The sequence below is a fragment of the Cnephaeus nilssonii genome (assembly GCF_951640355.1).
Source record: "Cnephaeus nilssonii genome assembly, chromosome: 19".
NCBI classification, from domain to species: Eukaryota; Metazoa; Chordata; class Mammalia; order Chiroptera; family Vespertilionidae; genus Cnephaeus; species Cnephaeus nilssonii.
In genome coordinates this window covers 3890275-3918082 of record NC_137090.1, presented here as the reverse complement: position 1 = coordinate 3918082, position 27808 = coordinate 3890275, and the positions used below count along the sequence as shown (strand labels likewise).

General features: G+C 61.8%; 1 protein-coding gene across 2 annotated transcripts in view; it reads left to right on the top strand.

The window, feature by feature from the left end:
• The window catches only part of TMEM104 (transmembrane protein 104), a 39678-nt gene extending 13528 nt beyond the window's left edge, over positions 1–26150 (top strand). For both annotated transcript variants that reach the window (XM_079797797.1, XM_079797796.1), the window contains exons 9-10: positions 15512–15605; positions 23791–26150. In XM_079797797.1, coding sequence (XP_079653923.1) covers positions 15512–15605; positions 23791–24551 — 855 coding nt within the window. In that variant the 3' untranslated portion in view covers positions 24552–26150. The remainder of the gene's footprint in view (positions 1–15511; positions 15606–23790) is intronic.
• Positions 26151–27808: the final 1658 nt, after the last annotated feature.

Sequence of the window (27808 nt, the reverse complement as noted above, 5' to 3'; positions counted from 1 at the left end):
GAGACCTGCCAGAGGGGTCCTGTGGCCCAAACCCGGAGGGAGAAGTTCCCCCTCTGCGTTTCTGGAGCCGTCGGATGGTCTGTGTTTCTTCTCTCCCACGTTCGGCTCTGGCTGGGAATTGATCTTTTAGGGGAGATGCATCTGCGCTCCCCCTTCCGCAGGCCTGCTGGTAATTTGGTAGCGAACTGATCTCCTACCCCCCTTCCCTGCCTTCCCACCTTGGGGGTGGGCAGAGGAACTAGGTGGGGCAGCCAGGAGAGCCCCGGTCTGTTAGCCTCTGACAGTGATGGATAACTTTAGCAAAAGCACCAAGGAGTGTAGCAACCCATCGGATCTCTAACCGGCACGGGCAGGCTCCCACAGACACGGAGCGCGTGGGCAGAGGGACAGCAGAGCCACTCGGCTGGGTCTTTCCCAGGAGGCCGCTGGCCTCTGTGCAGACTCTGCCCGACACATCCCCCTCCCACGGCAAAGGAGATACGGAGCCTGGGGATCTTGGCTGCTGCCATTGGCCGGGTGAAATTATTTAGAAGCAACATTACTGTCTTCCTCAATTGTTCCTTCACTTCTTCCTGTAAACCTTCCACATGCTGGGAGCCTCGCTCCCCGGATCTCAGTAACTCTGACCGAACAGAAGGAACCTTCAGGAAAGCAGACGGGCATTAATTACTGCCTTCGCCGCCCAGATACGTGCTTATAGCTCCTACAGCTAATTGCCACCAGGCCGGCAAAAGCTGTAGAAACAGGACGGGGAGGGCGAGCGGACACGGCCTGTTCTCTCTGGGCTGCTGCTACCGCCCTCCCTGCGCACTGCCGGGGCTCGGGGCTGCTCCAAGGTCTGCATTCCCCCCGCCCCCCCCCCCCCCCCCCCGCTTTGGAGAGATGCACGGCAGGTGGGCCGTGCCTTTGTCTGCAGAGTCACTTCACAGCTTTGCGTGTGGCTCCCAGGCCCCTGGCTGCTGCAGAACAGTGTCTCCCGACCCTGAGGTCCGGGTGCTCTGCTCTGCGTCCCTTTTTCTGAGGTGGGAGGGGCAAAGCGAGCGGAGAAGGGCTTGGCAGGTGTGGGTTCCTTCGCGGGTCCTGGGCTCTCTGTTGCCCATGATGATGGCATCTTCCCCCGCGGCCTCTTTGGATCATGGGGGACCAAGGTCGCCCTTCCCCTTGCCCCCAGTCACCCTCGATCAGGAGGTTGTCCTTCCCTTCCAGAGACGCCCGTGCCCCTCTCTACCAGCTGTTTCTGACTTTGCTGCCAGCCAGGCTTCACCCAAGTGTCGGGCAAGGCAGCAAGCGGACTTACAGCGCCCTTCTGACCCCGGCACAGCCCTCTCTCTGTCCTGGGCAGACGGTGCCCCTGTCTGGGCCTGCGTGTTTGAAAGGGCCTCCTAATGACCACTTCTTCATTGCTATTCCGGGACAGTATGTTCTGGGGGATAAAGGTACAGGCTTTCATTTTGCGGTTTAATTTTCAGAGCCTGCTGCGGTGCACATGCAGAATGAGAATATTGGGGTATTAACTCCGTGTGCAGCGTCAGGACCACACTCAGGGAGGGATCTTTCTCCCAGCAGCTCCCAGTCCCCTCTCCAAGCCCTTGACCTTAACGGATGGAAAATTCCTCCTCCCCTCCTGCACCTGGCGACCTCCGCCCACGTCCTGTGAGTGCAGTGCGGCCAACATGAGTCAGTCTCTCCCTCTCCCTCCTCAGAGTGGCCCCATCACAGGGTGCTGGGAGGTGGGGGTCCTGTGAGTCACGTGTGCTCCCCAGGGCGCCCCAGCAAGTGGCCGCAGCTGGAGCCAGCAGTGACCTGGGCCCTGTTATGAGGACCCATGAGAACTGACATCAGGACCTACTTTCCGGCCTCAGAGTCTCAGGACCCCACACACGGCCCCTCCTGCTCCTTTGAAGGATCAACTAGCAAAGTGCTCTTTCCTACCCGCAACCTTGCCTCCGGGCTGGGATGTCTTGGGATGCTTTCTGCAGAGCTTCTGCGGCTTGGTAGCAAACAAAGCCAGAATCTAGCATTTCATTCCTTCCTCTACGGTGAGCAGGGGCCGGGGACCCTGGTGACGTGCTAGGATGGTACGTAAATCAGTCCCACCCAGGCTCGGACTGTCCTCCGTGCTCGGGAACCAGAACATGGGTCACAGTCCCCGAGAGTCAAGGACACGGCCAAGTGTTCCTGTTTCATTTCCTCATGCCCACATGCTTCCCAGCCTGCTCTTCACCTCCTCCGCCCAGGGCCTGGGCCCCGTCACTGCCTCCTCCTTCCCAGTGTCAGAGGGAAGCCTGGGGGGACAGTGGGACTCCCCAAGTGCGGAGGGCTCCTGGCCATTCACAGAAGCGGCATCCGCCATTCACAGGTGGACAGGGGCTGCTGGGTCACCGGCAGCCCAGCAGGCACGGGCCGGGCAGAGCTGGGAGCGCAGATGGCAGAAGGGAGCTCATCCCGGATGGAGACTCGGCCGCACATGGGCGGTATTGAGCGGGGGACCCTCGTAGGCTGCCTTGGAACAGGGCAAGGTCACCCTGCCTTGAACGCAGGAGCTGTGAGACCCACCTTCAGGGCACGGGCGAGCAGGGAGAGAGATGCAGCCTGCAGGTGCCCGGCCAGTGACCCCGCCACCCTCTGCGGGACAGAGGGGTTCTCCCCAGACTCCCTCAGAAATGCCCCTAAAGAAGCAGGGTGTGTGTTGGGGGCCAAGGGGGAGTTCTGTCTGCTGGACTCTCTTCCTAGAGCAGAGAGTCTGGGAACCGGCCCCAGGTAACATCGGAAGGGTCCCCTGGCCTTCCCTGAGAGTCCTGGGTTCTCTCTCTGCCAGGAGGCGTGTCCCCTCATTCCATCTTGGGTCCTTCTTACTCGGCGACACTTGGCACTGTCCACTTGCAACCCTTAAAACAGTGTGCAGTCCGCTTTTTCACCCCAACTGGTTTTCTCCTAAAACAGTACTGTTTGAGGGGAACACATCCTTTGGGGGTGTCTAAGGGAGCAGTGCACCCCGGGCAGTGGTGTGCCAGGCCGTGGCTGGTCCTTCCTGCTGGCGTTTGTCTTGCTTTGGCGTAGCACGTTGCCAGCTACCGTCTCGTTTCTGATTTGGTCCTCGGGCCATGCAGTAAGGTCCGTGACATCTTACCCCATTTGACAGCAGAAAAAGCTGAGGCTTGGAGGCTGTGACTGCCCCCAGGGCCTCGGAGCTGAGGCAGAGACTGCGGCCCGGCTCCTCGGCCTCTCAGCCACGTCCTCTGGCCCGGGTGACATAGACCTGCTCAGCTAGCAGGGCAGCCCCGCTGCCAGGCCCAGGTGAGGAGGGGGCCGGTCGCACCTGGGCCTCAGCCCTTGGCGCTTGACGTTTGTGGAGGGCTGGGGCGACGCTTCCCGAGGAAGGTGCCTGTGCAGTGATCCGCGTCCGCACATCCTGCGTGTCGCCGGATTGATTAGCTGTCGCTCCTACCGCCCCTCGCTCGGCTCCGAGATAGTGACGCGGCGTTGGAATAGCAGGCGCCTTCCCAAGGACGTTTCCCTCCCTGCCACGTCTCCCTCTGTTCTGTCAGCATCGCCGCCGTGCCCGGGGCTGTGACATCTGCTAAGAAGTGGGTCACCGCTGCCATCACTGGAATGTGTGTTCTTACCGGTCACGGGGCAGGAGGTGGCCTGGAGGCCTCAGGACCAGTGAGGGGGAAGGTTTGGGTGGAACAGGTTTCAGCAACGGCAGTGACTTCATAGGACGCGGAGACTCGGGGACACTGCTGCACACCTGCAGGGGCAGGTGCCCCCGAGCACAGCTCCGGCAGGACACGGCATGAACGCCGCCCCTGTTTGCACGGTGTCGGGGACCGGGAGTGGAATGAAGCCCCGGGAGCTAGAAAGGTGCCCCCACTGGAGGCTAGCAGGACTGGCAGGACAGTGAGCTGTCCTCATGGGGGCATCGGTGGGGGGGGGGGGGGGGGGGGGCTGAGTCTGGAAACAGCAGGATCCTACGCTCAGTGAACGGCCCGGTGGCAGCTTCCCTCTTGCTGGCAGCCGCCCCCCTCCCCCCAATATGAAGCAAGCCGAGAGGAGATTCCGGGCTGCCTGGGGCTGGAGGGTGTTGCCTACAGGGGCTGGGGCATCCGAGCACCCTCTTCAGAGGAGGGTGCCTGTTTGGGGACCTCCCAGGGAGGCCACCGTGTTTCTTGCCCTTTCGTTCCTTCCTCCCACAATGCGCTTCTCGTCAGCTCCTCCTCGTTCAGTTCTGGGGGCTCCGGAAAGGGCGGTGTGGTCTTGCCTCTCACTCTTCTCCCCACGTGCCCCGGGGAAGATGCCAGTCACCTGGGCAGGCACTGCAGGTGCGGCCAGCGGAGCGGCTCTCCTGGCCACGCGCCTGCCTGGCCAACCCCAGAGCGTGGCCTGCAGTGGTCTGCAGTGTCTTCTGCCAGCTCCTCTGGCCTGTGTGGGCGTGACCTCTGGGAGGACCCCTGTCCCCGTGTACAGCCCCCCCACTTGCTGACCCTCTGCTTTCATCTCATGATCCTGGGTCTCAAGAAACAATGAATTTCTGCCCACACCCCAAAAATACGTGCACCCACTACCCAAACAGTCCACTCTGATGTTGAGTGAACTCGAACTTCAACCAGCGAGCAGCACTCAGATCGAAATGATTGACTTTAAAGGATTAGCTGGTCTCTTTCTTTTTCAAGAAAATCAATACTACAGGGACAGGCGAGCGTTTTTCTTTCTGTCTGTCTTTTTTTTTTTTTTCCTGTGGAGCTGTCTGTATATTTGTCCCGGGAGTGGCTCCTGGCGGCGTGGTGTGCCTCCCAGCCCCAGCCCCAGCCCCAGCCCCAGCCCCAGCCTTTCCAAATGAAATTCCGATTGCTCTGTCACTCAGCCCAGCGCCGCGCTTTGTCTAGCACACTCTTGCCAAGGGACCTCATGAGTCCCCACTATCTCATCACCCCCACTGCTGCTGCTCGGTCTGGGCGCCGCCGGCAGGCCTTCCCCGGTGCCTGCACAGCTGCTGCCGAGCATTGCTCTGGACCAGCCCCACCTTTCCCAGGAGGCCGGGGGCGCACCTCCCTGAGCCTGTCACCCCCGTCTGGGCACCTCGCTGCCTCCAGCTCAGTGAGAGGTTGTTCTCTGCCGTGGTCGGTACCTGCCACACCAGCTTAGAGGACGATGCTCAGCCCCCGCGCCCCCTTCTCCACGCTCCCAGCAAAGACACCAGGTTATGGGAACCTGGGTCACAAGCCCATGGGCGTGGTTTCTGCTGGGTAAAGGGAACGTGGTTCTGGCTCCTGAATTTTGCCCCAGACCCCGTCCCCTCGACGGCAGTGTAAGTGCCTCCCCGTCTCCGTGGTCGGGAAAGGAATGAGTACACCTTGCAAATACCACGCGCCCGAGGCAAGCCGGCTTTATTCCTGGGCACGTGGGGAAATGTCCGTTTGACTTGTCTGGCTTCTCACCCTTTCTCCTGCCCCCGTCCTTGTGCCATAACCTTGCCGCCGCCCCAAGCATGCTCAGCCTTACTCAGCGACGCCTAATAAACCCCGTTATATGAATATCCAAATGCAGAAAACAAACCAGGGGGTGGTGACGATTTGTTACAAGATGATTCGTTACTTTACAGAAGGGCTCGCCACAGGTTCCTCTTCAGCACGTGGTTCCCCTCATGCGTTTAAAATGTTATTCTGTGAAAACGGAGCCTTTATGAAGTGGACGTGCAGAAGCCCGGCTCTTGTCTAGGGAGGTACCCACATGTTCATGCGCAGCGGTGCAGAAACCTGAGCCCTCGTTCCTGCAGAAATAGGCATCGCCGGCAGCCCACCGGCAAGAGAGCGCCGGGGACACACGCCGCCCGGGGCCGGGAGGGCTCCGTGAGCCTAGAACACGCCCACGGCCATGCTCACGCACAGGCCAGTGTGGTTGGGAAGCTTCCAAACCAGTCTCCGTGGAGAGCGTCATCCCTGCGGGGACCTCTGTGCTGCGCTTTTTCACGACCGTGTTTATCGCACTTCACACCAGTCCCAGGCAGCCCGGAGCTTGAGGCTCAGCCTTCCTTATCAGGGAGTCGCCCCGTCGGGGTGCAAGCCTGGTGCTCCTGGTCGTTGACCCGTGCGTGGTCGTCTTTTCCCCTCGGAAGCTGCTCCAGGGGAACTCCTGCGGCGCTGCCGCCAGGCTGTCTCCGCTCTGCGGCCCTCCGCTTCCACACCTCCCGTTCCTGGGCCAGGAGCTAGAAATGGCTTTGTATTCTGTAAGGAAATGTCCTGGTCGTTGATTTCAGATCCCCTGCTTCCCTCCAAATACACCCCCCTTTTTTTGCTTTATTTTCCCCAAAATGCAGGAAAAAACTATAGTCTAAAGAATCCAGCAGCCTCTTCGTAGTTCTAAGTCATCTGGAATGTCCTTAACTATTTTGTGCTAACTAGAATGGAAACGATGCCAAGCCGTTTTCCTCCCCCGGCTCCGTGTCTCTCTGATGCTCGGCTTCTGTGGATGAGTGCGGGGCCCTGGCGAAGGCCCTGCAGCATTCCGTGGGGCTGCGCCGCTCCCTGAACGCAGCGCGCTCTGCCTTCCAGGGTGTCTGTTAGAAGCAGAATCGGTGTCTTTCTGAATGGTGCCCCAGGGCCTCGGCAGTAATTGTTTAATTAAATAAAGCACTCATTCCAAAGTAATAACCGTGCCCCTCCGCGGGGCTGGCTTCCTCACCAGCAGCCTGCCTTGCAGACCGTGCAGAGAATACAAGTGTCTCCGGGCACGGTCTCCGGTCTGCAGGCTGGCCCGGAGGGCGCGGCGGAGCGCAGAGCCCCAGAGGGTCACAGGAGCTGGCAGAAGGTGCCTGGGGCGCGGGCATGATGGGCATGAGGCGGACATGAGCAATTAGGGCGCATATTAATGACTAATTGCTGATTAATTAGCATGAGCTCCGGATGCCGTGCGGATTAGCTGAGAGTAGACCAAGGTCCATTTTAAAAAGCCGGAGATGCTGCGGGGGAGGTGCTGAGCAGATGCTCTGTGGCCAGTGTGAACCCAGGGGCACTGGGCGCGGCCGGGCACAGTGGGTTTGCCAGGGGAAGGACTTCCTGTAGGCGCGATTGAGACGTTCTCTGGAAACCGTGACAAGATCAGGGAAGAGACTGCGGGGCCAGGTGCTGGGTGCTGCCCAGGGCTGGAGGACACACACACACACACACACACAGCCTGGGGCATCCAAGCAGTTCTGGCACCTTCCTCCTCACCAGTTCGGGCAGGTAACAGGCCTCAGGAGCCCGGCCCCGCTCTTGCCCTTCCCCCAGGTCAGGAGGAGGAGTCTCCTCTGTGTCTCAGAGTTTGGTTCCAGGACCAACTGGCACGAGAACACCTTCAGGCTCTGGTTAAACGTGGAGATCCCGGAGTCTCACCCCAGGCCCAGTGTAGCAGAATCTAAGGCTGCAGGGCCAGGAGTCTGCGTTTGGACCAGTTCTGAGGAGGGTCCCCTAGAGCAGTGGTCGGCAAACTGCGGCTCGCGAGCCACATGCGTCTCTTTGGCCCCTTGAGCTTTTAGCAAAGGCCAGCTTAGGAGGACCCTAATTAAGTTAATATCAATGTGCCTACCTATGTAGTTTAAGTTTAAAAAATGTGGCTCTCAAAAGAAATTTCAATCATTGAACTGTTGATATTTGGCTCTGGTGGCTAATGAGTTTGCCGACCACGGCCTTAGAGGACATCTCGCAGGCGTAAATGGTCCTGTCGGCCTGGGTTCCCTTGGAGAACGGCTGCCCGTGTATCTGTGAAGGCAGCGGCCAGAGCCCTCCTGGGCCGTGCCCCTACCCGGACAGACGGTGGCCGGGTCTCCAGCCTGGCGTTACTAGTAACCCCTGGGGTCCATGCGTCAGGCACTCGGTGCAGACAGAACAGCGTCGCCTGCTCTGATCCGACGCTTCCAGACCGAGTGTCCCTAGAGAAAGGGGCTCCAGCACCACCCCTTTGGCAGTGGCTGCCTTGTCACCTGGGACCGACAAGTCCCTCTGGGCTTCCTCCCGCAGCCCACCGTGTGCCAGTCACTGACAGTCCACAGGGAGGCCGCTGGGGCCGGTTAGTGTAGTGTCTTGTCGCCAGTGGCACAGAGCAGTTCACCAGCCAGCCCGGCGTGCTGTCTCCTGCCTTCCCACCTCCAAGGTTACTCAGTGCCGGCAAAGACTCCTGTTCCAATCCCGCTCTGTTTGGCTCTATTTCGAGGTCCCACGTCAGCGGGGAAGGGGTGGAGCCAGCTGGGCTCCCGTGTTCTGGGCACCTGACTCCCTTCCCTCCCTGCCCCCAGCTCCAGCTCAGCACCCCTTCCCCCCCCCCCCCCCCCCCCCGCACCGCCCTTCCTGCGTAGACAGCGGTAGAGCTAGAGCGAGTGAGGACGGGAAGGAGCGGGAGCATCTGCAGCGATCACCTGGCACCTCTCCTCGAGCGGCTCGAGCACCAGGCAGTTGAGGTGACAGAGAGCGATGGCTCTGCCTCCTCGCAGGCACCACAAGCAATCAGATTCCTCCGGGAAACTAGGGATGCAGACAGACAGCCCCGCAGGCTGAGGCCCATGGGGCGCCCACACCGCTCATCACCAAGATGTCTGAGCCGCCGGATTCCTGGCAGTCAGGTGGTGGCGAGGGGCGGGGCTGGGCGAGCTTTTTTCCAAGGGGACTGAGGGGCAGGATTGATGGCCCAGAGGCTCCCCACCGCCCGTCACTCATGACACAGTCCATGGGGTACAGAGCACTCCCCGAGTCCTGCTCCCTAGTCCTGTTGTTCTAAGGACCAGCTGACCCCCCACCCCGCGGCCGTTCCCAGCCCCGAGGCGTGTGGCCAGGCACGATGAATTCCTCCAGCTTTCTCTGTGCGAGGCAGCCACCCGCCTCCCCCCAGGCCAGCCCGCCAGGAACAGCCCTGGGGGGCAGTCCGTGTGCCCATGCTCTCCCTCGGTTGGCATTCTGCGTCGATAGACCAAGACACGGCTAGTGTGATTCTCCACGCAGGGTTTTAGTGGCTACAAGTGAGAGCCAGTAAACCGAGCCTCGGTCCCGGGGAAGTTTCTGTCTTTGCATCTGCTCACTCAGCCCACGGAGAGGAGCGAGGTCGCTGCTCTCTCTGAGCTTCCAAACTGCCCGCCGGGAAAGCCCTGCCTCCCCTACAAGACCCGTTTCCGTTTGCCACAGAGGCTTTATCGCCGCCTGCCCTGGACACGGCACCTTCCTCGCTCCGGTGCCCTGGGGCCGGCTGCAGGGACCTGAGGGCGTAGTCACTCATTTGTCACCGCAGCCCAGCTGGAGCGACAGGCACGTTCTCTCCGCCGCCCAGACCTGTGGCTCAGAGGACGAAAGTCCTTTCAAACCTCCTCCCGTCATCAGAGAGGACCCCCACGCAGGGGACGCACAGCCCTGCTCCCTGGCATCCGCCCTGGCCCCTCCCAGCATGAGGATGGCCCCGAGGTCATGGTATTTCCTTCTTTCAGCCCTACCGACTCCAGTATATCTGACTGTCATGTCCCTGCTCAAAACCCTTCAGAGGCCTCTGAGCAAGGCAGTGTCTGAGTCACGTGGCACAGTCTGCTCCAGTCTCCTTCTGGGACTTTCTCTCACCACTGCCCCACCCTCGCTGGCAGTGTCCCCCGAAGACCTGGGCTGTTCCACAGCAGCGCGCCCTTCACGTACCTGGCTTCCTGCAGACAGAGCTTCGGGGCCCTGCCCGAGACGCCTGCAGCACAGTGAGGCAGAGCACCCGTCCCCTCCCGCCGTGCCTTCCTGGGACCTGTTCATGGGACTTGCATGCGTGTTCTGCTGCTCTGCCTCGCTGTGAGCTCCACGGGCAGGGCTCTATTGTCCACCTTTGGGTCTGGAGCCAGCCTGGGGCCTCACACAGCGACTCGCTCCGGGAATGTCTGAGTGGACGAGACCACCCTCGGCTGGCCTGCCACCGCTGGGTGTGTGGGCACGTTCTTCCGTCACCCCTCTACCTGCTCCCGCCCAGGGCTCGCCACAGCTGGCGGCCACCACTCCAGCCAGAAAACTCCATGTCTAGCCGGCCCCTCCTTTCCTGGAGGCCGGGTCACCCTCTGCTCCGCACTGCAGGACAGGAGCCACCCGCCCTCAGCAGGGGCGTAGGGACACCCTGCCTTTGGGAGGAGGTAGACGGGGACTCACCGCCCACCTGTCTCTCTGACATCTTCGGTGCCTGCAAGGTGAGCAGTGAGGTATCTGAGCAGGTGTCAGACCTGGTTCTCCAGGCAGAGCCCCCCCCTCCCGCCTTCCACCTGTCTCACCCCACTTCCCACGCCTCAGGCACATGCACCCTGGCCCCACCCCAGCGCCTTGTCATGTCCTGAAGCCCACCTCGTTCAAGTCCAGCCTGTCTTTTCCCCTGGACACAGGGTGTGGGCTCCGTCTCTCCCATGCGGTGAGGAGCCAAGCTGTCCTTTATAAACCCCGGTGGCTGACAGTCATTCAGTGAGTGACTGTGTGGGCTTTCCACAATATTTATCTTTTCCACCCGAACCACGAAGGTGGCAGTTTGGGCATCAAATCCTTGGAATTCTGCCCACCATCGGGTACCATCTGGCCTTCCAGCTGAAAAAGAGACAACACAGACCCACAGTCTTGTCCAATAAGAAGGCAGGGGGACAGCAGCGGTGCCAGGCGGCCGCCTTTGGGCCGGCCCAGCCCCCAAGGGGCCTGGGTGGGGGGTAGACCCCCTCCAGGGCATACCCACTGCCTTTGGGCAGCAGGGACGCGCCCTAGAGGGACTGGGCAGGGGGTCCCGAAGCCCGTTGTCCCTCCCGTGTCCTCGCTGCCTCGGAACGCGCCTCCTCCTTTTGGATGAAGCCCCAGACGTTGTCACTCTTGTTGGGAAAATAGACTCCCAAACCAAGATGTTCAGAGCCACTTGAGAAGTAAAAATAGAATCCTTGAACATGTCTCCACTGCACTTCAAGGACGCGTGGAAAGTTCAGTTCCGGAGGAGGGATGGGCGCCCGCTGAGTTGCCATTAACCCCAATTAGCTCTTAACCCCCAGCTCCCCACAAGGACAGCCCTGTAGTCTGGGCATCAGTTTCCTTTACCACTTAGAGTAACCTCCAGGGGGGTCCAGACCACGCAGCTGTGCCATCGCACGCTGCCCTCTGCGCCCCAGCTATCCCCGACCCCCCAGCCTGCCTCGCCATGTGTCCGGAGTCAGCAGTCAGTTCTGCAGGTCAGCACTCGCCATGCAACCTTCCAAGACTTGTTGCTCCGTCGCCCGGTTAACAGAGAAATCCGAGCCCCCTGCCCTCCAGCGGGGAGGTGCTAAGTGGCCCCCTGGCCTTTATGCTGAAACTCCGGGGACTGACTGGCAGGAGGGGTGAAAGGGAAGCCAAGCCTGAATTCTTGGCTCCTGGAAGCTCCATCTCACGACACGGGAGCCACAAACAAACCCCAAAACCCTTTACTTTCGCAGGGAAATAAAACAGCATCGAGCAAGTCAACCTCAGTTTTATTTATCTTTAATATATTTTTATTGATTTCAGAGAGGAAGGGAGAGGAAAAGAGAAACATCAATGAGAGAGAATTGTTGATCGGCTGCCTCCTGCACACCCCCCACTGGGGACCGAGCCCACCACCTGGGCATGTGCCCCTGACCGGAATCAAACCCAGGACCCTTCTGTCCACAAGTCAATGCTCCATCCACTGAGCCACACCGGCCAGGGCCAGCCTCAGAGGCACCACGGAGCAGTGCTTTGCGCCTCATGGCCACTGCTGGCCTCACAACCTTCGGCTTTCGTCCCCAAGGATGCCGCCCTTGGCTCACGTCTAGGTCAGGGCACGGGCTAGGAGGAATTCCCCCCGCTGACTGTCCTGTCTTCTAGAATATTCCCTCACGGTTACTTGTTGCAGAAGGTAACTGGTTACCGTTCTTAGGACATTCGTCCTGTGTGGTGGCCGTCACTGTAGCACGTCCTTCTCTTCTATCTTCCCTTTCCTCCAAGAACCGCGCGCTCTCCATCGCCTCCCCCCTTAAGAGGAGAGAGATGGACTGCGTACGAGGGGACCTGCAGCCCTGGGCGGCAACGTGATCCCGGGACAGCGTGGACGCGGCAGGGTCAGCAGGAGCAGCTGGGGAGACGGGGCCGAGGCTGATGCGATGGATCCGCAGGCAGAAGGCGGGGCCCCGAGGGTGTGCAGCCTGTTTGCTGGGGTTCAGTTGGGGATTAGCTCCTCATTGAAGTTCCCGTTTTGTTTCTCTGACCAGGGAAACATGCAGAGAAATTTGGGGATGAGGAGAGAGGCATCGATCTGCTTTGCTTTTGTGCTGATGTTGACACGCGCACCCCTTCCCCGTTTTGTGCAGTTAAGCAGACAGTGCGTGCCTGTCCTGGGCTCCGGGTGTGACAGGACTGAGTGGCTGGCCTTCCCCCGAAGTGCGGTGGGCTGTAGGGTTAACACTCGAGGAGTCGGAGGGCGGCAGGTGGGGGACGCAGCTCCATCTCAGCAGGTCTGAGCTGAGAGCCCCTGACGTACAGATCCGATCCGTCTCTTAAGGAGCACCGCGTGGGCGCTCCCATTCCCTAGCTGGGTGCCGGCTTTTTATTTCTTCTTTTTAAAAAGGGAAGGGGCCGCACGTGGCTGTACTGCGTTCAGAGATGGACGCTGGGGCCCTTTTGTCTCCTGTGCCCCGTCCCCTTTCTCCCCAAGACCTGGCAGCCCCCGCCACTGCTCTGAATCCTCCGTCCTTCCCCAGTCGGATGCAGCCCTGCAGGTGCCCGTCGGCTCTGGCTCGTTTGCAGAGGACGCCTGTTCCGCGATGCGCCCCAGCTTGTGCCGTGCGTCTGGGTCTGGGCGCTCAGGTGTGGGAGCCAGCGGCCGCCTGCACGGGCTGCTGTGCGGCGGGCGGTCTGGGTGCACTTCCTCCAGGTGGCCCTGCACCCACCCTCCCACGTGGCACCGTCAGTCTGTGGACCTGAGCATGAAAAGAGAAAGAAACCACATCCCAGCTGCCGCCCAGCCATGGATGCCGCCGCTGCTGAGCAAACGGGGCTTCCAGAGAGCCCTTCCCACCTTCCCCACTCGGAGGCTAGAACTGGACACGGTGCCGGGCGGGGCGGGCTCTCGTCTGCGTGCCTCTCGACTCCCCTCCCGTCGCTGCACCTCACGGCAGCTCTCACTCCGCCTCCTCGAGATGTGTCCCTACACTCCGTCTCTTTAACTAGAGGGTGCTCTCACCGGCTGGATCCCGTCCGACAGGCTTCTAGGAAACAGGCCTCCTGGGCGGTCGGGTCTGGACAAACCTCTGCTGGGCGGAGGACGAAGGGGGCTCGGCAGGAAGTGGCCTCCTGCAGGAAGGGCCTGTGCAGCCTGCGGAGGCGGAACCCCCTGCCTGGGGCTGGCTCTGCCCCCCTCCCGCCCCCCGTGTTTACATAGCGGGACTTTCTGAAGCCCAGTCCTGCGCCCTCAGAGACGAGAGCTGACCCCCCACGTAGGCCGCCCCAGGAAATCCCCAGCACCCACAGCTGAGCGCCCGTTTCAGTGGGAGGCGTCGCAGGTCCGAGGTGAAACGCCGACCACCTCGCCCCGGGCACCGCAGGCGTCCAGGTCAGGCCACGGTCACTTGGGGACTCGGTGCCCAGTGGCCTCCTATGTGTCTTCCACATGACGTCCCCGCTCCCGTCCCTCAGCAGGAGCTCATCTGTGGACAGTCTCCCTGCAGCGTCCTTTTCCTAAGTGACGTGCTGGCGGTGCTGCACACAGACTTGCTCGGCGAAGCGGGGTGATTCTGCCCCTCCCCGGCCCCCAGCCCCCTCCCTGGCCCCAGCCCCCTCCCGGGCCTGGTGAGACGCTCTGTCCCCCCGGAACAGAAGCAGGTCTGGTGCTGGGCCCCAGCGGAAAGCTCTTGCCAGAAGCCTCCCAGCCCGTGGCCAGGCCCCGCGACCCCGCTAATTAGAGCCTTCTCAAGCCGCCACTTTAGTCCTTCCTGTCATTCGTGCGCACAGTGATAATGGACTCGGATAAGAGGTCACAGCTTGTTCCACATCCTGCTCTCCGTGCCACGGGGGCGGCGGAGGGGCGGGCCCAGCCCCCCTTCCGTGGGGCTCCCGCCTGCCTGGCACAGGGCAGACCCCGCAGCTGCGAAATGTTCTCCCAGGTCACAGGACCCGGCCGGCTCCCCGGGGTGGGCCCCGCTCCCCACGCTCGCCTTGGGAGCCGGCTGGCTGCGTCTCTGGCGAGTGTCATTAGCATTAACGTGGTAAAATGGCACCGTGTAAATGTTAATAAGGTCTGATGCCGCCGCCGCTTCCGAGTGGCAGATTGGAAATGGTGCCATCAGCGCAACGCCAACCAGCGGCGTTTAATTCCTCTCTCCCTGAGCACCCAATTTGGCGTGGAAATCCTACGCTTCCCGCCTCCCAGCCCCAGGCTCCGCGGTGCCGCGTTTACCCCATTTTCTTTTGCAGAGAGGATTCGAATTTCCCGTTTAAGACCGGCTTTGGATTTCTTCGTTTTTTCAAAGTAAACATTCACTCTCCCCTGTTCTCCAAAGAGAAAGAGAACCGAGGAGCCCGAAGTGCCCCCTCGGGCCGGGCTCCCCAATCCCAGACTTTCACACCCACATACCCTCCCCCTCCCGGGTGCAGCCCTGCTCTTCTGGGGCCGGGGTCCTTCTCTGAGGAGTTGCCCTGGAAGCCACTGGCTCTGTTCTCCCTGCTTCCCCTCCTCCGTCAGGTAAAATCATTGCTGGTGGCCTGGCTGGCGTGGCTCAGTGGTTGATCATCAACCTATGAACCAGGAGGTCACAGTTCGATTCCCAGTCAGGGCAGATGCCCCGGTGACGGGCTCGATCCCCAGTAGGGGGTGTGCAGGAGGCAGGCGATTTGTGTTTCTCTCTCATTATTAATGTTTCTATCTCTCTCTCTCCCTCTCCCTTTCTCTCTTTGAAATCAATAAAAATATTTTTTTAAAAAACACACACAAAACATCGCTGATTAACAACATCCTGATTGACCCTTTCCTCTGAAGCCTTCAGAACGGCGCCCCTCCCCTCCCGTGTGTTGTCAGGACCCTGTGCCCCCTCCTCCCCGTGTCCTTTCCTCCCAGGAAGCCTTGAGTGCCCGAGGCGTGGCTGGTGCTGCCCCCACCCTCATCTTCCTGCCCTCTGGTACCTGATCCACGCTCGTGCCCACTCGGTGCCAGGCTGTGCCTCCCTCGTCAGTGTTTGCTGAAGTGAATGGGTGATGTTCCCAGGGTGTCGCCTGGGACTTGCCTGGAAACCCCTTTCCAGAAGTCTTGGGACAGTGAGTGGCGGACGGGCAGAGAAGCGAGGCTCTGGCTCCCGTGCGCATGACACGGGAAACTCACACGGATGCCGTCTGACCCCGGGAGCCTCTGCCAGTCCAGGCGCACCTGGGTCAGGACTGGCCCGGCCCTGGGCAGAGGCTGCGTGGACGGTGTATGCTCCCCGCACACACGCGCGTGCGCACACACATTCACACCCGGCGTGCCCAGTGCGGCCCGGCCTCGGTGTCCCCCTCACTCCCGTTTTGTCACCCAGGCTGTCTTCACTCTCCTCCTGGGACCCTTCACCTTCTTTGACGTCCAGAAGACCAAGTACCTGCAGATCCTGACCTCCCTGATGCGATGGGTCGGTGAGTCAGAACAGCTCGCTCTCTCCCTTCCGCCCCTCGGCCCTTCCTTCGCCCTCAGGGACAGCCAGGAACGTGGTGCGGGTTTCTGTGGGCTCCCGGGGGCAAGGAGGAGGCCGTGCTCCGCCTGCCTTCCTCCTGGTGGGGAAATTCAGTCACGAAAAGTTAAGTCACTTCACGATCACGTAGTGTGGGCGGAGCTGGAGCCAGGCCTGGGACTGCGGAGTCGGGGACCAGCCTCTTTCACACGCCCGCGCCGGTCCCTCCCCGCTGACCTGGCCTGGAGGCTGGACACCGGAAGGCCTGGGTCAGGGCCCTGCTCCCTGCGGGCATGAGAGCTGTGCCATGAACCAGTGGGCGTGGCGCCCCCATCGCATCCCCAGCCACCAGGGTGTGAAGACCCCTCATCCACAGTGCCCTCTAACTGCCTGGCTCCCCTCTGAGCAAGAGCACTGCTTTCCTGGGTGGGGGTCTCTCCCCTTAAATCAGGTGTGGGGTGGGTTGCTCATTCATTCCCCCACTCCATCCTGCCAGCCACCCTGACGGCCCGGGCTGCTGACCACCTGGACCCAGGACAAGAGGGTGTGGGCTCCCTGCTGCCCCATCGCTGGCACGTGCTCTGGGACCAGTTGCACGCTTGTTTTGTTTTGTTTTGTTTTGTTTTTTAATATATATTCTTACTGGTTTCAGAGAGGAAGGGAAAGGGAGAGAGAGAAACATCAATGATGAAAGAGAATCATTGATTGGCTGCCTGCACACCCCACACTGGGGATCAAGCCCACAACCTGGGCATGTGCTCTGACCGGGAATCGAACCCGTGACCTCCTGGTTCATGAGTTGACGCTCAAACCCTGAGCCACGCTGGCTGGGCTGCACGCTTGTTTTGATCTAAAAGCGAAACCTGTTGTTGCTGTTCTGGTGGGGACTCCCCCTTCCTGTGAAAGAGGATGGTTCCAGACTCCCTCTGACCCCCGTCCCCGCTCCCTCTCCCAGGCGTCCGCCCCTCATCGCTCCTCATTGCCGCCGGCGCTCAGCACTAGTCATGACGAGCTCACAGTTTCTGATCCAAATGACTTCCAGCAATCTGGCACCTGCAGTCCCCTGGCCCCCCCTTGGCATTACAGACCCCAGCGTAAGGGGACGACCGCCTCCCGGGAGTCCTGGCATCTTCAGTTGGAAGGGAGGGGGCCGTCCTCCAGGCCAGCCCCATGGGGACGGGAGCTCAGGATGGGAAGGCTGTAAGCTCAGAGAGCTGCTCGGAGGGGTCCTCGGTCAGTGCTGGGAGTTCTGCCGTGGCGTGAGCCAGACCCCAGCCTGTAACTTCTTCCCACCCTTGGTCCTTCCTTGCAAGGCAGTGAGCGCGGGCTGAGTGGTCTGGAGGGTGAGCTCTGGGGCCTCGGTCACTGATGAGCCTGGCCATCCGCATCCATCAGGAGGAGGGACAGGAGGACACCTGTGTGCTATCTGGACAGGCGAGACTCCTGTCCGCCCCGTGCCTGGGTCTGCGCTGCCCTCACCGTCAGGTGCTGCGTTCACATTTCATTCTCAAGCTCCGCAGTCCGGGGTGAAATGAACGCAACCCCCTGGGGAGATGTGGACGCGTTGCGTTGCTTAGCATGTGAGGGTCGCGCTAGCTCCAAGGGCACGGCGTTGGCCTGGAGCCTCCCTGGGTGCAGGAGGGATTGTGACCAAAAGTCCGGGATCAGTGGCCGTGTCTGAGAACCCTAGTGACCTTCAGAAGGCGTTTTCTCAGGAAAGCAGCATTTGAAGAAAAACCTTCTCCCTCCTGGCCTCCCTGGCTTAAGCTGCTGTCCCAGCATCCGGGGCCCAAAGTCCTGAAAACCCGGCCCCGCCTGCCCGGGATTGGCTGTCCCTGGCGTGCCGCCTTGGCAATGGGAAGGGGCTAGTTAAACGGCGGTGCCCGGCCCCGCCCCCTCTCAGGAGGCGGCAGGAGCAGGGGGAGCATGGAGGGGATGCCGTGCGTTAGCGGCATGGTGGATTCCCGTGCCGCCCGCGAGGGGATGGCCGCGGATAATGACCGTTAATGGCCTCTGCAGCACCCCAGGGCCTGTTCAGAGTGACAGAGTCCTCTGTGTCTGATGAGCAATACGTTCATTAGAAGAGAGAAGATTGTAAGAGGGTGAGGAGGAGGCTGACTGGATACGAGGCTCCCCCAGATTCTGGTCAGCACAGCCCCCACCTGCAGAGGAGAGGCAGGCCCCGGGGGCCTCCAAGGAAACACCCTGAACCCCCCCACCCTCCACCCCTCGCTGGTGTCCTCGAACAGAGCGGAGTCGGCAGCTGGGTGCGTTAGACAACCCACTGCTCTTTGCCAGGGCTCAGGCCACCCAGCCTGGGTGACCCTTCTGCCTCTCCTTCTCCCAGCCGGGGCCCCTCCCCCAGAGCAGCAGGGACACGGTGGGACTCCCCGGGGTCCCCACACCCTGGAGGCCCCGGCCCGCCCAGGGAGGCAGCCCCTGAAGCAGCACGGCCAGTGGCAGTGGCCTTGAGAGGCATTGGGCCTCAGACAGGGTTGGAGGCGGAGCCCAGCTCGTGAAGGTCACCCACACTCATGCTTGGGAGGTGACATTGTCTGGTGTCGCCGTCTCTGCAAGTCATTTGCCTCTTTTCTCCCCTTGATTCGGGAGATAGCCAGCCAGCCTGTCCTCCAGCGGCTCTGGGCGCCGGCACCAGCATCTTTCTCCGAGACTCAGACCTCTGGGCTCGGGAAGTAACCCTCTCACGTAAGAGATCGCCCAGTCACGTCTAACATGCAGCCCAGCCGAGGGGTCAGCCGAGGGGCCCGTCCCCAGCGGGCACTGCAGCCGGGACACTTCTCCTGTGGAGCTGGTGGGAGACAGCAGCGTGGCATCCGGGGGATCCGGGGACACCAAGCACCCTGGCCAGGCCGTCCCGCTGTGGGAGGGGCTGCCTGCCCCCTGGGTGTCTGCAGGCCGATGGAAGGGGGGCTGTGGAGGGCGTCTCCTCTAGCCCAGGTGCATCCCAGGTGAGGTTTCTAGAACTCCTCCAAGGCAGTGAGCACCAAAGCCCTGTCTGTCCTCAAGGCGGCACCAAGTTGTCAGTGATAACGAACTTGCTTTTCACGTTGCCTTTGAAAAGCAGCTGCGCGCCGTGGCCCCGTGACCCTCCGGCACGCTCCCCCCCTTCCCTCCCCGTCTCGGGGGCCCAGGCGTCTGACCGCGAGTGAGGCAGTCAGGGTGGCAGTAAGCTGGCTTGGGTTCTAGAAAAACAAAAGGGGAAAATGAGCAGCAAAGGAACTGGAAAATCATAGATGTACTGAGCCGGAAGCTTTCTTGTGCTTAATTAGGAATTTGTTCTGCCATCTGTTGAAACCCCAGGCGGGAGGACTGCAGGAGCCCGCCCCGAGCAGCCCCCCGGAGCCCAGGGCCCGCCCCGCTTTCTCCGCACCCTCCGCCCTCCCTCCGCCATTAGCCGGAAGCCCCTAGCGCTGCCTCAATGGGATTGGGAGGGTTGGCTGGCCTTTTCGAGGAGCCATTTGTCAGGGAACATGTCAGGACACGTAGGACAGATACCAGTGTTGATGCATTTCTTTTGCTCCCCAAACAAGTCCTGGGGAGACCAGGCTGGTCAGTCTGGCAGACCCAGGCTGCAAATGCCTCTGAATTCACACATGCCAGGAGGGGCTCCGGTGGCCATACGGCCGCTCCCCCCGGCGGCTGCTTCAGGTCACACAGCAGGGCTCCGGCCCGGGTGCCACACCTGCCGGCCACCCCCTCTGCACCTCCTCCCTGTGTGCGCTCCTCCCACAGGCCAGCTCTGGCCCCCGGGGTAACCCCCTGCCCTGGTTGAGCCCCAGAGAAAGGAGAAGCAGCCCCCAACACAGGGATGCCGGAGGCTTCCTCTGTAGCTCCTGCCTCTCCCTGTCCGTGGCCCGCAGACCAGGCTCACCCAGAGAGCCGCAGCCCAAAGTGCTGTCCTTCGTGCCCCCAGGCCCGCAGCTGTGGCTTTAGAGCCCACGCCCCAAGCCGCTCAAATGAGGAGTGTAGACCAAGGGTGTCAAACCCTCGGCCCGCGGGCAGCATGCCTCGTTTATTTGGCCGGTGTTAGCCTTTGAGTTTGACAGGCTTGGTGTAGACCAGACGTCCTCAAACTACGGCCCACGGGCCACATGCGGGTGTTTTTGCCGTTTTGTTTTTTTACTTCAAAATACGATATGTGCAGTGTGCATAGGAATTTGGTCATAGTTTTTTTTTTAAACTATAGCCGGGCCCTCCAACGGTCTGAGGGACAGTGAACTGGCCCCCTGTTTAAAAAGTTTGAGGACCCCTGGTGTAGACCTTTCCCGCCTGGGACACTCCTTCACTCCCATTACCAACTTCCCCCAGAGACGCCAGCAGACACCTCCCAGCTGGGGACACGGACAGCTGGCTCTGCTCAGGGCGCCCCGTTTGGCGTTATTAAAACACTGATTCTTTCTAATAAGCACTGCTCTGCCGCGCGGCTGCCCTCCTCGGTCTGGGTCTGAGCTGCTGGGACCCACAGGGCTGCCTTCCCTCTGATTGTGTATTCAGAGCAACACCACACACGCTGCTCGTCTCCGTCTCCTCCACTCCAAGTGGGTCAGGCGTCCTCCCCCCCCCCCCCCCCCCGCCCCGAGCCGGCGAGCGTCCGCAGATCAACCGGAGCTGCCTCGGGAAGTTCCTTGGCCCTGCCCTCCCCGCCCGCCCTGGCAGGTGCCCCATATTTGTCCTCTAGTCCGGGGGGGGGGGGCGAGGGGGGGACTTGGTGGCCCAAATGGCAGAAGGTCCTCAGGAGGAGACTTCACCTAGGAGGGAACATAAGGGCTCTGGTTTCACCTGTCCCCAGAATTATCTGTGGCCGCGCGGCTGACCCCCCCGCAGATCCCGGAGGATCTGGGCGGAGTGTCTCCTGGTGGGACTGCTCTGATCTGTCACCACCAGCCGCCGGGGTCTCTGTCGGGGCCATCTGTTCACAGCCTGTTGGTTCCGCACGCCAGCTTGGTGCACGAATTCCTTCACAGCCTCTCCCTCCACACGTGCTCCTCAGAGGGCAGGGAAGGACCCCCTTCCAAAGTGGGCCTCCCTCTGGGCCCGCCCTCCCTCTGGGCCACCATCCAGGCTCTCCTGGGCCTGAAGCATCCAGCTTCTCTGGTCACAGCCCGTGGAGGGGATCCAGGAAAACCTTTATGTGTACATTTCACCTTGGTCTTCATTGTATTCTTGGTTTTTGAAAAGTCCTCTCTGCAAACGCAGAGGTCAGTTTAAAGGAGAGGAGCCCGGGGTTTCTATCTTAAGGCTCTCGGGGTAGAATAGACACGTAACTAAAGTTTGGTGAAGAGTCAGCCACGTGCCACAAGTGACCCCTTTCCTTAGGGGCAGGACCGGCCTCGGAGCTCTGCCTGGCATCCTCCCTTCCCCCCCGCCCCCCACCGCCTCCAGCAGCCCTGGATGTTGGCAGCTCTGCTCTGCGAGTGGCTGAGACGTGCGCTGATGGGAGGAGGACTCCTGCTCCGCCCGGGAAGTTGGCGGGCCAGCTGTCAGGACAGCAGCAAGGGAAGGAAAGATAAGGCCCCAGTAGCTGATGGGGTGAGGCATCTGACCAACGGTGGGTGCAGGGGTGCCTCTGCAGCGCTGGGCTTCACGAGGGCCCGGGCAGCTGCGGCCTCGGACAGAGTCCGGCAGCCGTACGTCTGCAGAGCCAGCGTGGCCCACAGCAGGCCCGGGGCCTGGGAATTGACATTCAGCTCGGGACTCCAGGGGCCGCTCTCATAGCACCGCTTTCCTCATCCCCCTCTCCCTGCGTTCTCTCTGGTCCAGCGGCTGCCTAAGAGCCGTCTTAGCTCAGGCCGCCATAACACCCCACCACAGCGGGCGGCTTCAACAACAGAAGTGTGTTTTCTCAGTTCTGGGAGCTGGGAGCCTAAGATCAAGGTGCTGGCAGGGTTGGTGTCTGGGGAGGCCTCTTTTTCTGGCTTGTCGACAACCACCTTCTCGCTGTGTCCTCATGTGGCCTCTCTGTGCAGGGAGAGGGCAGCTGGCGTCTCTTCCTTCTCTCATAGCACTGGTCCTGTCAGTTAGGGCCACCCCCATGGCCTCATTCCACCTTCCTTACCTCCGTCTAGGCCCATCTGCAGGTAGTCACCCGGGGGTCAGGGCTTTGACACAGAATTGTGGGGAGACCATTCATAACAAGAGGCACCGGCTGACAGCCTTCAGGAGAGGTGACAGGGCCGGGTTTTAGTTTCCAATCTCGGGAAGATTAGTCGGCCGGCGGCCAGAGGCCCCTCGGCCCGTCTCCCGGCGATGACAGGCGGAGCAGGCTGTGACAGCCTGGGGATGAAAAATGGACGCCCTCCCCTGTCCTCCCCGGCGCCGCGGGCCACAGCGTGGAGAGTTGAAGGATGAAGAGCCCGGACTCTTGATTCCCTACTTAAGACTTGATTGCCTCAGAGACGCCAACGCCTGCCCTTTATCAACGGCCTCCTCCCCGACACACTCGGAGGGGAGGCTCCGCTCGGAGTCCTTCGGGAGAAATAATGTAGCCGCAGAGGAGGACCTCAGGCCTGCAGCTTAATTATTGCAACATCCTTCTCTGCTTCCGGGTGAGGAGGAGGAGGAGGAGGAGGAGGAGGAGGAGGAGGATGGAGCCGGAGCCCTCCAGAAGCCACAGGGCGGACCCAGCATGGGATACGAGGGGGTCAGGTTCAGCAGAAACCCAAGTGGTCCCTTTTGGTGAGTTATTAATACAGCGAGAGCAGCCATCTCTGAAGATCTTCAGAAACTGCTTCCTAAACTGGTCTACCTGCAAGAAGCAGAGCCCAGCCAGGCTGCCCAGACAGCCCACAAGCTGTTTCGCCTGCGCTTCTTACAGCCTCTTGGAGATTCAGGGCCGAGAAGCACGGGCCAGCATCCCACCGGAGAGCGTGACTGGGAGACGCTCACATCCCACAGCCGCTCCCACGTGCTCACCGCTCCGGGCCCCGAGGCCACGGCCGGCGAGAACCGAGAGGGCTCTGCACTTGCCTCTTTCCGAGTCCGGGCTGACCTTGGCCCAGGCCGGGAGGAGCACCAGGTCCCGAGGGGACACCCCGAGACAGGAGAGGCACAGCAGCATCTGAATCTCGCCTTACCGCGGCTATCCCCTTTGCTCTGACCCCAGTGCCCTGCCTGTGGCAACAGCGTCAGCTGCAGCCTCTGGAAGAGCTAATCACCAGGCAGCCCAGGCCCCCAGTCTCCCCGCTGCAGCCGCCCGCCTGCTCAGCTCAGCTTTATGACCCTTTCTGGCCGAGGACAGACTCCTGGCACAGGGAACTCCACCTCCACCCCCTCCCCACATCCTGGCCCTGCATGCACCCCCAGGAATAACGAGGCAGACTGCCGGGGTCCTGGGCTCCTGTGAAGCGGGGAGGCCCCCAGGGGTGTCCTGTCACAGACCCCCCCAACCCCCTCGAGGGTTAAGCCAGAGGCAGCTCCTGGGCTGCGACCTCTGGAGAGGAAGTGGCTGCGTTCCCCTTGACTGACCAGAGCCGGCGAGATTTGTGGTGTCCCTGGGGCGGCGAGAGTCGCGGGCCCTCAGTGGCAGGAGTGAGCGGCAGGGACTGGGGTGGGCTGAGAGTCCGAAACAAATCATTTTATTTATTGGCAATTTTCACAGGCCTGTCCCCTCGCCCCCTCCTTCCCTCCTGTCCCCGACGGTGTCAGGCAGCTCTGATTTAAAGCAATAGATGATGTCCCCGTCGTCTCGTTTCCAAGTGTCATTGTGGGAAGGCAGAGCGGAGGGTCACCCTGGCTTCCTGTGAGTCCCAGGCGAAGGGAGCCTGGTGTGATGTGGCCTGAAGGGGGCCGTGCGGAGACCCCCAGCCTCCACCCCGGGGGAGCCCTGAGCCCCTGAGGGGCCAGCTGGCAGCCCACTGCTCCCTTCTGCCTATGTCACTCACCAAGAAATGGCAGGTGTCACCGTGGGCTTTACCTGCTGGTGTGGGGGTGAACGGGACATGGGGTCGGGACCCCAGTGCATTCATAAGATCCATAGCAACTGCTGACCGGCTCCAGAATGAGGCTGTCAGGGTCACGTGAATGGAACAGCTCTTGCTCCTGGGGCCCCAGTCCCTTGGGGGCGCCCCAGACCAGACCCTGCCTGGCGGGCTGTCTCCTCTGCTGCTGACACCCTCTCGTTTGTTTTGCAGCTTTCACCATCATGATCGTGCTGGCCCTGGTCCGCATCGGGCGTGGGCACGGGGAGGGGCACCCGCCCCTGGCCGACCTCTCGGGGGTCCGGAACCTGTTCGGGGTGTGCGTGTACTCCTTCATGTGCCAGCACTCCCTGCCGTCCCTCCTCACGCCCGTCTCCTCCAAGCGCCACCTCACGCGCCTCGTCTTCCTGGACTACGTGCTGATCCTGGCCTTCTACAGCCTGCTCTCCTTCACCGCCATCTTCTGCTTCCGCGGCGACAGCCTCCTGGACATGTACACCCTCAACTTCGCGCGCTGCGACATCGTGAGCGCGGCCGCCGTGCGCTTCTTCCTGGGCCTCTTCCCCGTCTTCACCATCAGCACCAACTTCCCCATCATCGCCGTGACGCTGCGCAACAACTGGAAGACGCTCTTCCACCGCGAGGGCGGCACGTACCCCTGGGTGGTGGACCGCGTGGTGTTCCCCACCATCACCCTGGTGCCCCCGGTGCTGGTGGCCTTCTGCACCCACGACCTGGAGTCCCTGGTGGGCATCACGGGGGCCTACGCAGGCACGGGCATCCAGTACGTGATCCCCGCCTTCCTGGTGTACCTCTGCCGCAAGGACACCCAGCTGGCCCTGGGCCCGCGGGCCGCCAACCAGCACCGGTCCCCGTTCCACCACACCTTCTGGGTGGGCTTCGTGCTGCTCTGGGCCTTCTCCTGCTTCCTCTTCGTCACCGCCAACATCGTCCTCAGCGAGACCAAGATCTGATGGGGGGCGCGTCTGCCGACGAGACGGGTGGGGGCCCCGCCTCGTCCCCCCGGCTGCAGAGACCGCGGCTGGCTGCCTCCCAGGTCTCTACGGGGCACATGCGGCCGGGCTCTGGGAGGGGACCCTGCACAGCTAGCTGGGATCTTATCTCCACCCCGGCTTCCTCCCACCCAGCCTGCACCTCGCCGCACGAAGCTCTCCCAGACTCCAGGACCGGCTCCCGGAATCAACCCCCTGCTTTACGCACACGCCCCATCACCCCACCACGGGGCGGGCTCCTCTCCCTGCTCCGTAGAGACGCAGCGCTGGCACTGCCACTATTTATACTGGTCACCGTGTCCCCTACTCCTCCCAGCCCTCCGGCATCCTGGTCTGGGAAACCCACTTCATAGACGCTGCCTCCTCAGGATGAACCCCGGGCCCCAGCTCCCCTCCCCGCCGGGCCTGCCAGTGATGCCTCGGGGAGGGCCTGGCCTGCCCTGATGGCAAGAACAGGAGGTGCTAACGGGCACCAGGGTCCTCAGACCAGGGCTGTGAGGGCCCTGCTGTGGGCGCCGGCTTCTGGGCGGGGCTCCTGAGCCGTGACAGCATGGGGCAGCCCTCCCACAGGCGCAGCTGTGCCCCCTGGAAGGGTCCTGCTGGGGCTCTCGGGCCTCCTGCAGTGCTGCGGGGGGGGTGCAGTGTATAAGGGCCAGTAATGGGGAGCTAGTCCCACCCACCACGGCTGCGCCGTGGGAGTGCCAGGGCCTGTAGCAGTGGTGGCCCTGCGGCTCCCCCTGTAGGCAGTCAGCCTGCTCCTGCCCTGGCACCGACGGGGCCTGTCCGGCCAGGCTGTGGGTGCTCAGTGCTCACACACTGCGTGTCCCTGGGGCGCCATGGGGTGAGTTGGAGCACAGGCCACCGTTCCCACGGAGGGAGGGCCGGGTTCCCACCCACCTTGCCAGCTCTCCCGTAACCCCGCCCGCCACCATCATGCATGCACCTCCGGGCAGCCTTCCCGGGAGCAGGTGACGGATGAACTCTGTGTTTCGATGTGCCTTCTGCTTCAGCCTGGGTTCCTCTCTGACCTTCCCGCTGCCCCAGCCCCGGGCCTGCCCTCGCCTGTCCCGGAGCCCCGAGACAGGAGCTGCCTCTGAGCTGGGCTCTCAGGCCCCTGCCCTTCGTCCTGATTTCAGTGCCTTGCTCAGCCCTTGTGAGGGAACTTCTGCTGCCTCCCCCACATTGCACCAGCTTTGTATCTTGGACAGAGTGGCGACACTGGGTGTCCTGGGGCCCGAGGTGGTCTCGGGGGGCGGAAGGACACGTGGGACTTGCAGGATCGTGGGCGTCCACGGGCAGCACTATCCCCCACCTTCGGCCCAACCTGTGAGAACCCTGTGACCCACTTTCTCACTGTGGTCCCACGTCTTCCGTTCTCCTCTTGTCCCCGTGCGTCATCGTTTTCCGTTCACCTCCATCTGCCGTTGTGGCTTCTTTCCCGGAGGCCCGGCCTGAGGGGCAGAGCAGGGAGCGCCGTGAGGTCGGCCAGCCCCGGAGGTGCCGGGCCCCCTGGAGCTGCCCCACCGCTGACAACTCGATTAAAACGTCTGTACTTGCCCTTCTCCGCTTACGTTTCCTTTTGCTTAAGGACAAAGCAAATTAAGTCACCCTCTTCCCGGCTGCACCAGTTCTGGATGGGAGTGTGTGAGCATCGTAAGGCCCGGGTGATTTATGTGGCCATCAGGAGCCACAGCGGTGGAGTCTGGTGGCTGCGGCCCCCTCCACGCCAGGCAGCCCCCGTCCTGGAGGGAATTGGCCCGAGGTGACCACATCACTGATAGCAAGCCGGGTGCGCCCCACTGCCACTGTCTGGGTTCCTGGGCTCCGTGTCCTGCTGTCTGTCCCGCTGGAGGTCAGATGGGGTCACCTCTCTACTGAGAGCCACGGGGCCGGGTGGAGGGAGAGGACACGTCCCAGGTGATGCTGGCTCACCGTGTGCATCAGGCACATTTGTTGTCACATCCGCTGGGGGAGGCGGGCCGTTGGGTCATGGTTTCCGCTTGATAGAAGGGCCCCAGGGGGTCGGTGGTGGGAGGGCAGCCGAGGATGCCGCCCGGCCTGGCCCAGGGGCAGGCTTCCCTGTGGAGGAGGATGAAGACTCCGCAGCCTTCACGCGACATCCTCCGCCCACCGCCCCTGACTGGCCCCGAGGTCAGGCCAGGCCAAGGTGGGAGCTGGCAGTCTCTGCCTCGTCCCCTGCCGAAGCCCTGGAGCTCCGTGCCAGCAGCTCCTGCCGCTCCCTCACCTGCGGCCAGAGAGGCCGCTTCGGGCGTATGCATGGGGCAGGTGGCAGGCTGGGAGGCACTGCTGAGCGGTGGAAGGTGGGCAGCGGGCACCTTGCCAGGCCCTTAGTCACACAGCTGTTCTCGCCACAGGGGGGCTGGGAGCAGCCCCAGCAACAGGCTGAGGCTAAACCCATGGAGATGAGGACAGGGGCTGCCCCGCAGAGGGAACCAGCCCGAGGGCAAGGACCAAGCAGTGCCAGGCTCTAGGGCTGGGAGACGGAGACGGAGACGGGCAGGAAGGCGGACACCAGGCCTGCCGGGGGCTTAGTTCCTGAGCAGGGCTGATGCCTGGCCCAGCCATGCTAATGGCCACTAAAAAGCTCTTCCAACACCAAAGTCAGGGCTGCGGGAGGCCACAGACCCCACTCACGGGGAACATCCTGTTTGGGTCCCCAGGCACCTAGTTTCATAGCCTCCTAATTAGTCAAGTGTCTTCTGGTGGCAACTGCCTGCTACAATTCAGAAACGGTCTCTGAATTCTCAGGACCTAGGGGGCTTTGTAAGGGGGTGGTCTCTGGATCCCCAACCCCAGGAAACTTGACAGCCGTCTCCTTTCAAAGAGCCAGGCTGGGAAGAGGACCAAGGTGGTGGTGTAGGAAAACGCCTGTACTCACTGCCTCCCACAACCACATCAAAATCACAACTAAAATACAGAACCATCATTCAGAACGGCCGGAAAGCTGGCTGAACGGAAGTTCTACAACTAGAAAAGGAGAAAGCACTTTGAGGCTGGTCGGAGGGGCGGAGGCTCAGAACCAGCTGGTCCGACACCGTCACGCACCTTTTTTCTAATTGGGAGGGAGATCGTCTACCCTGAGACCGCCCATGAGGAGCAAGGGGTCCCAACCCCACCACACCCCCCAGCCCAGGCTCCCAGAGCTGGGAAGAAAAGTCCCCATAACTACAGGCTATAAAAACCAGCAGGGATTGGGG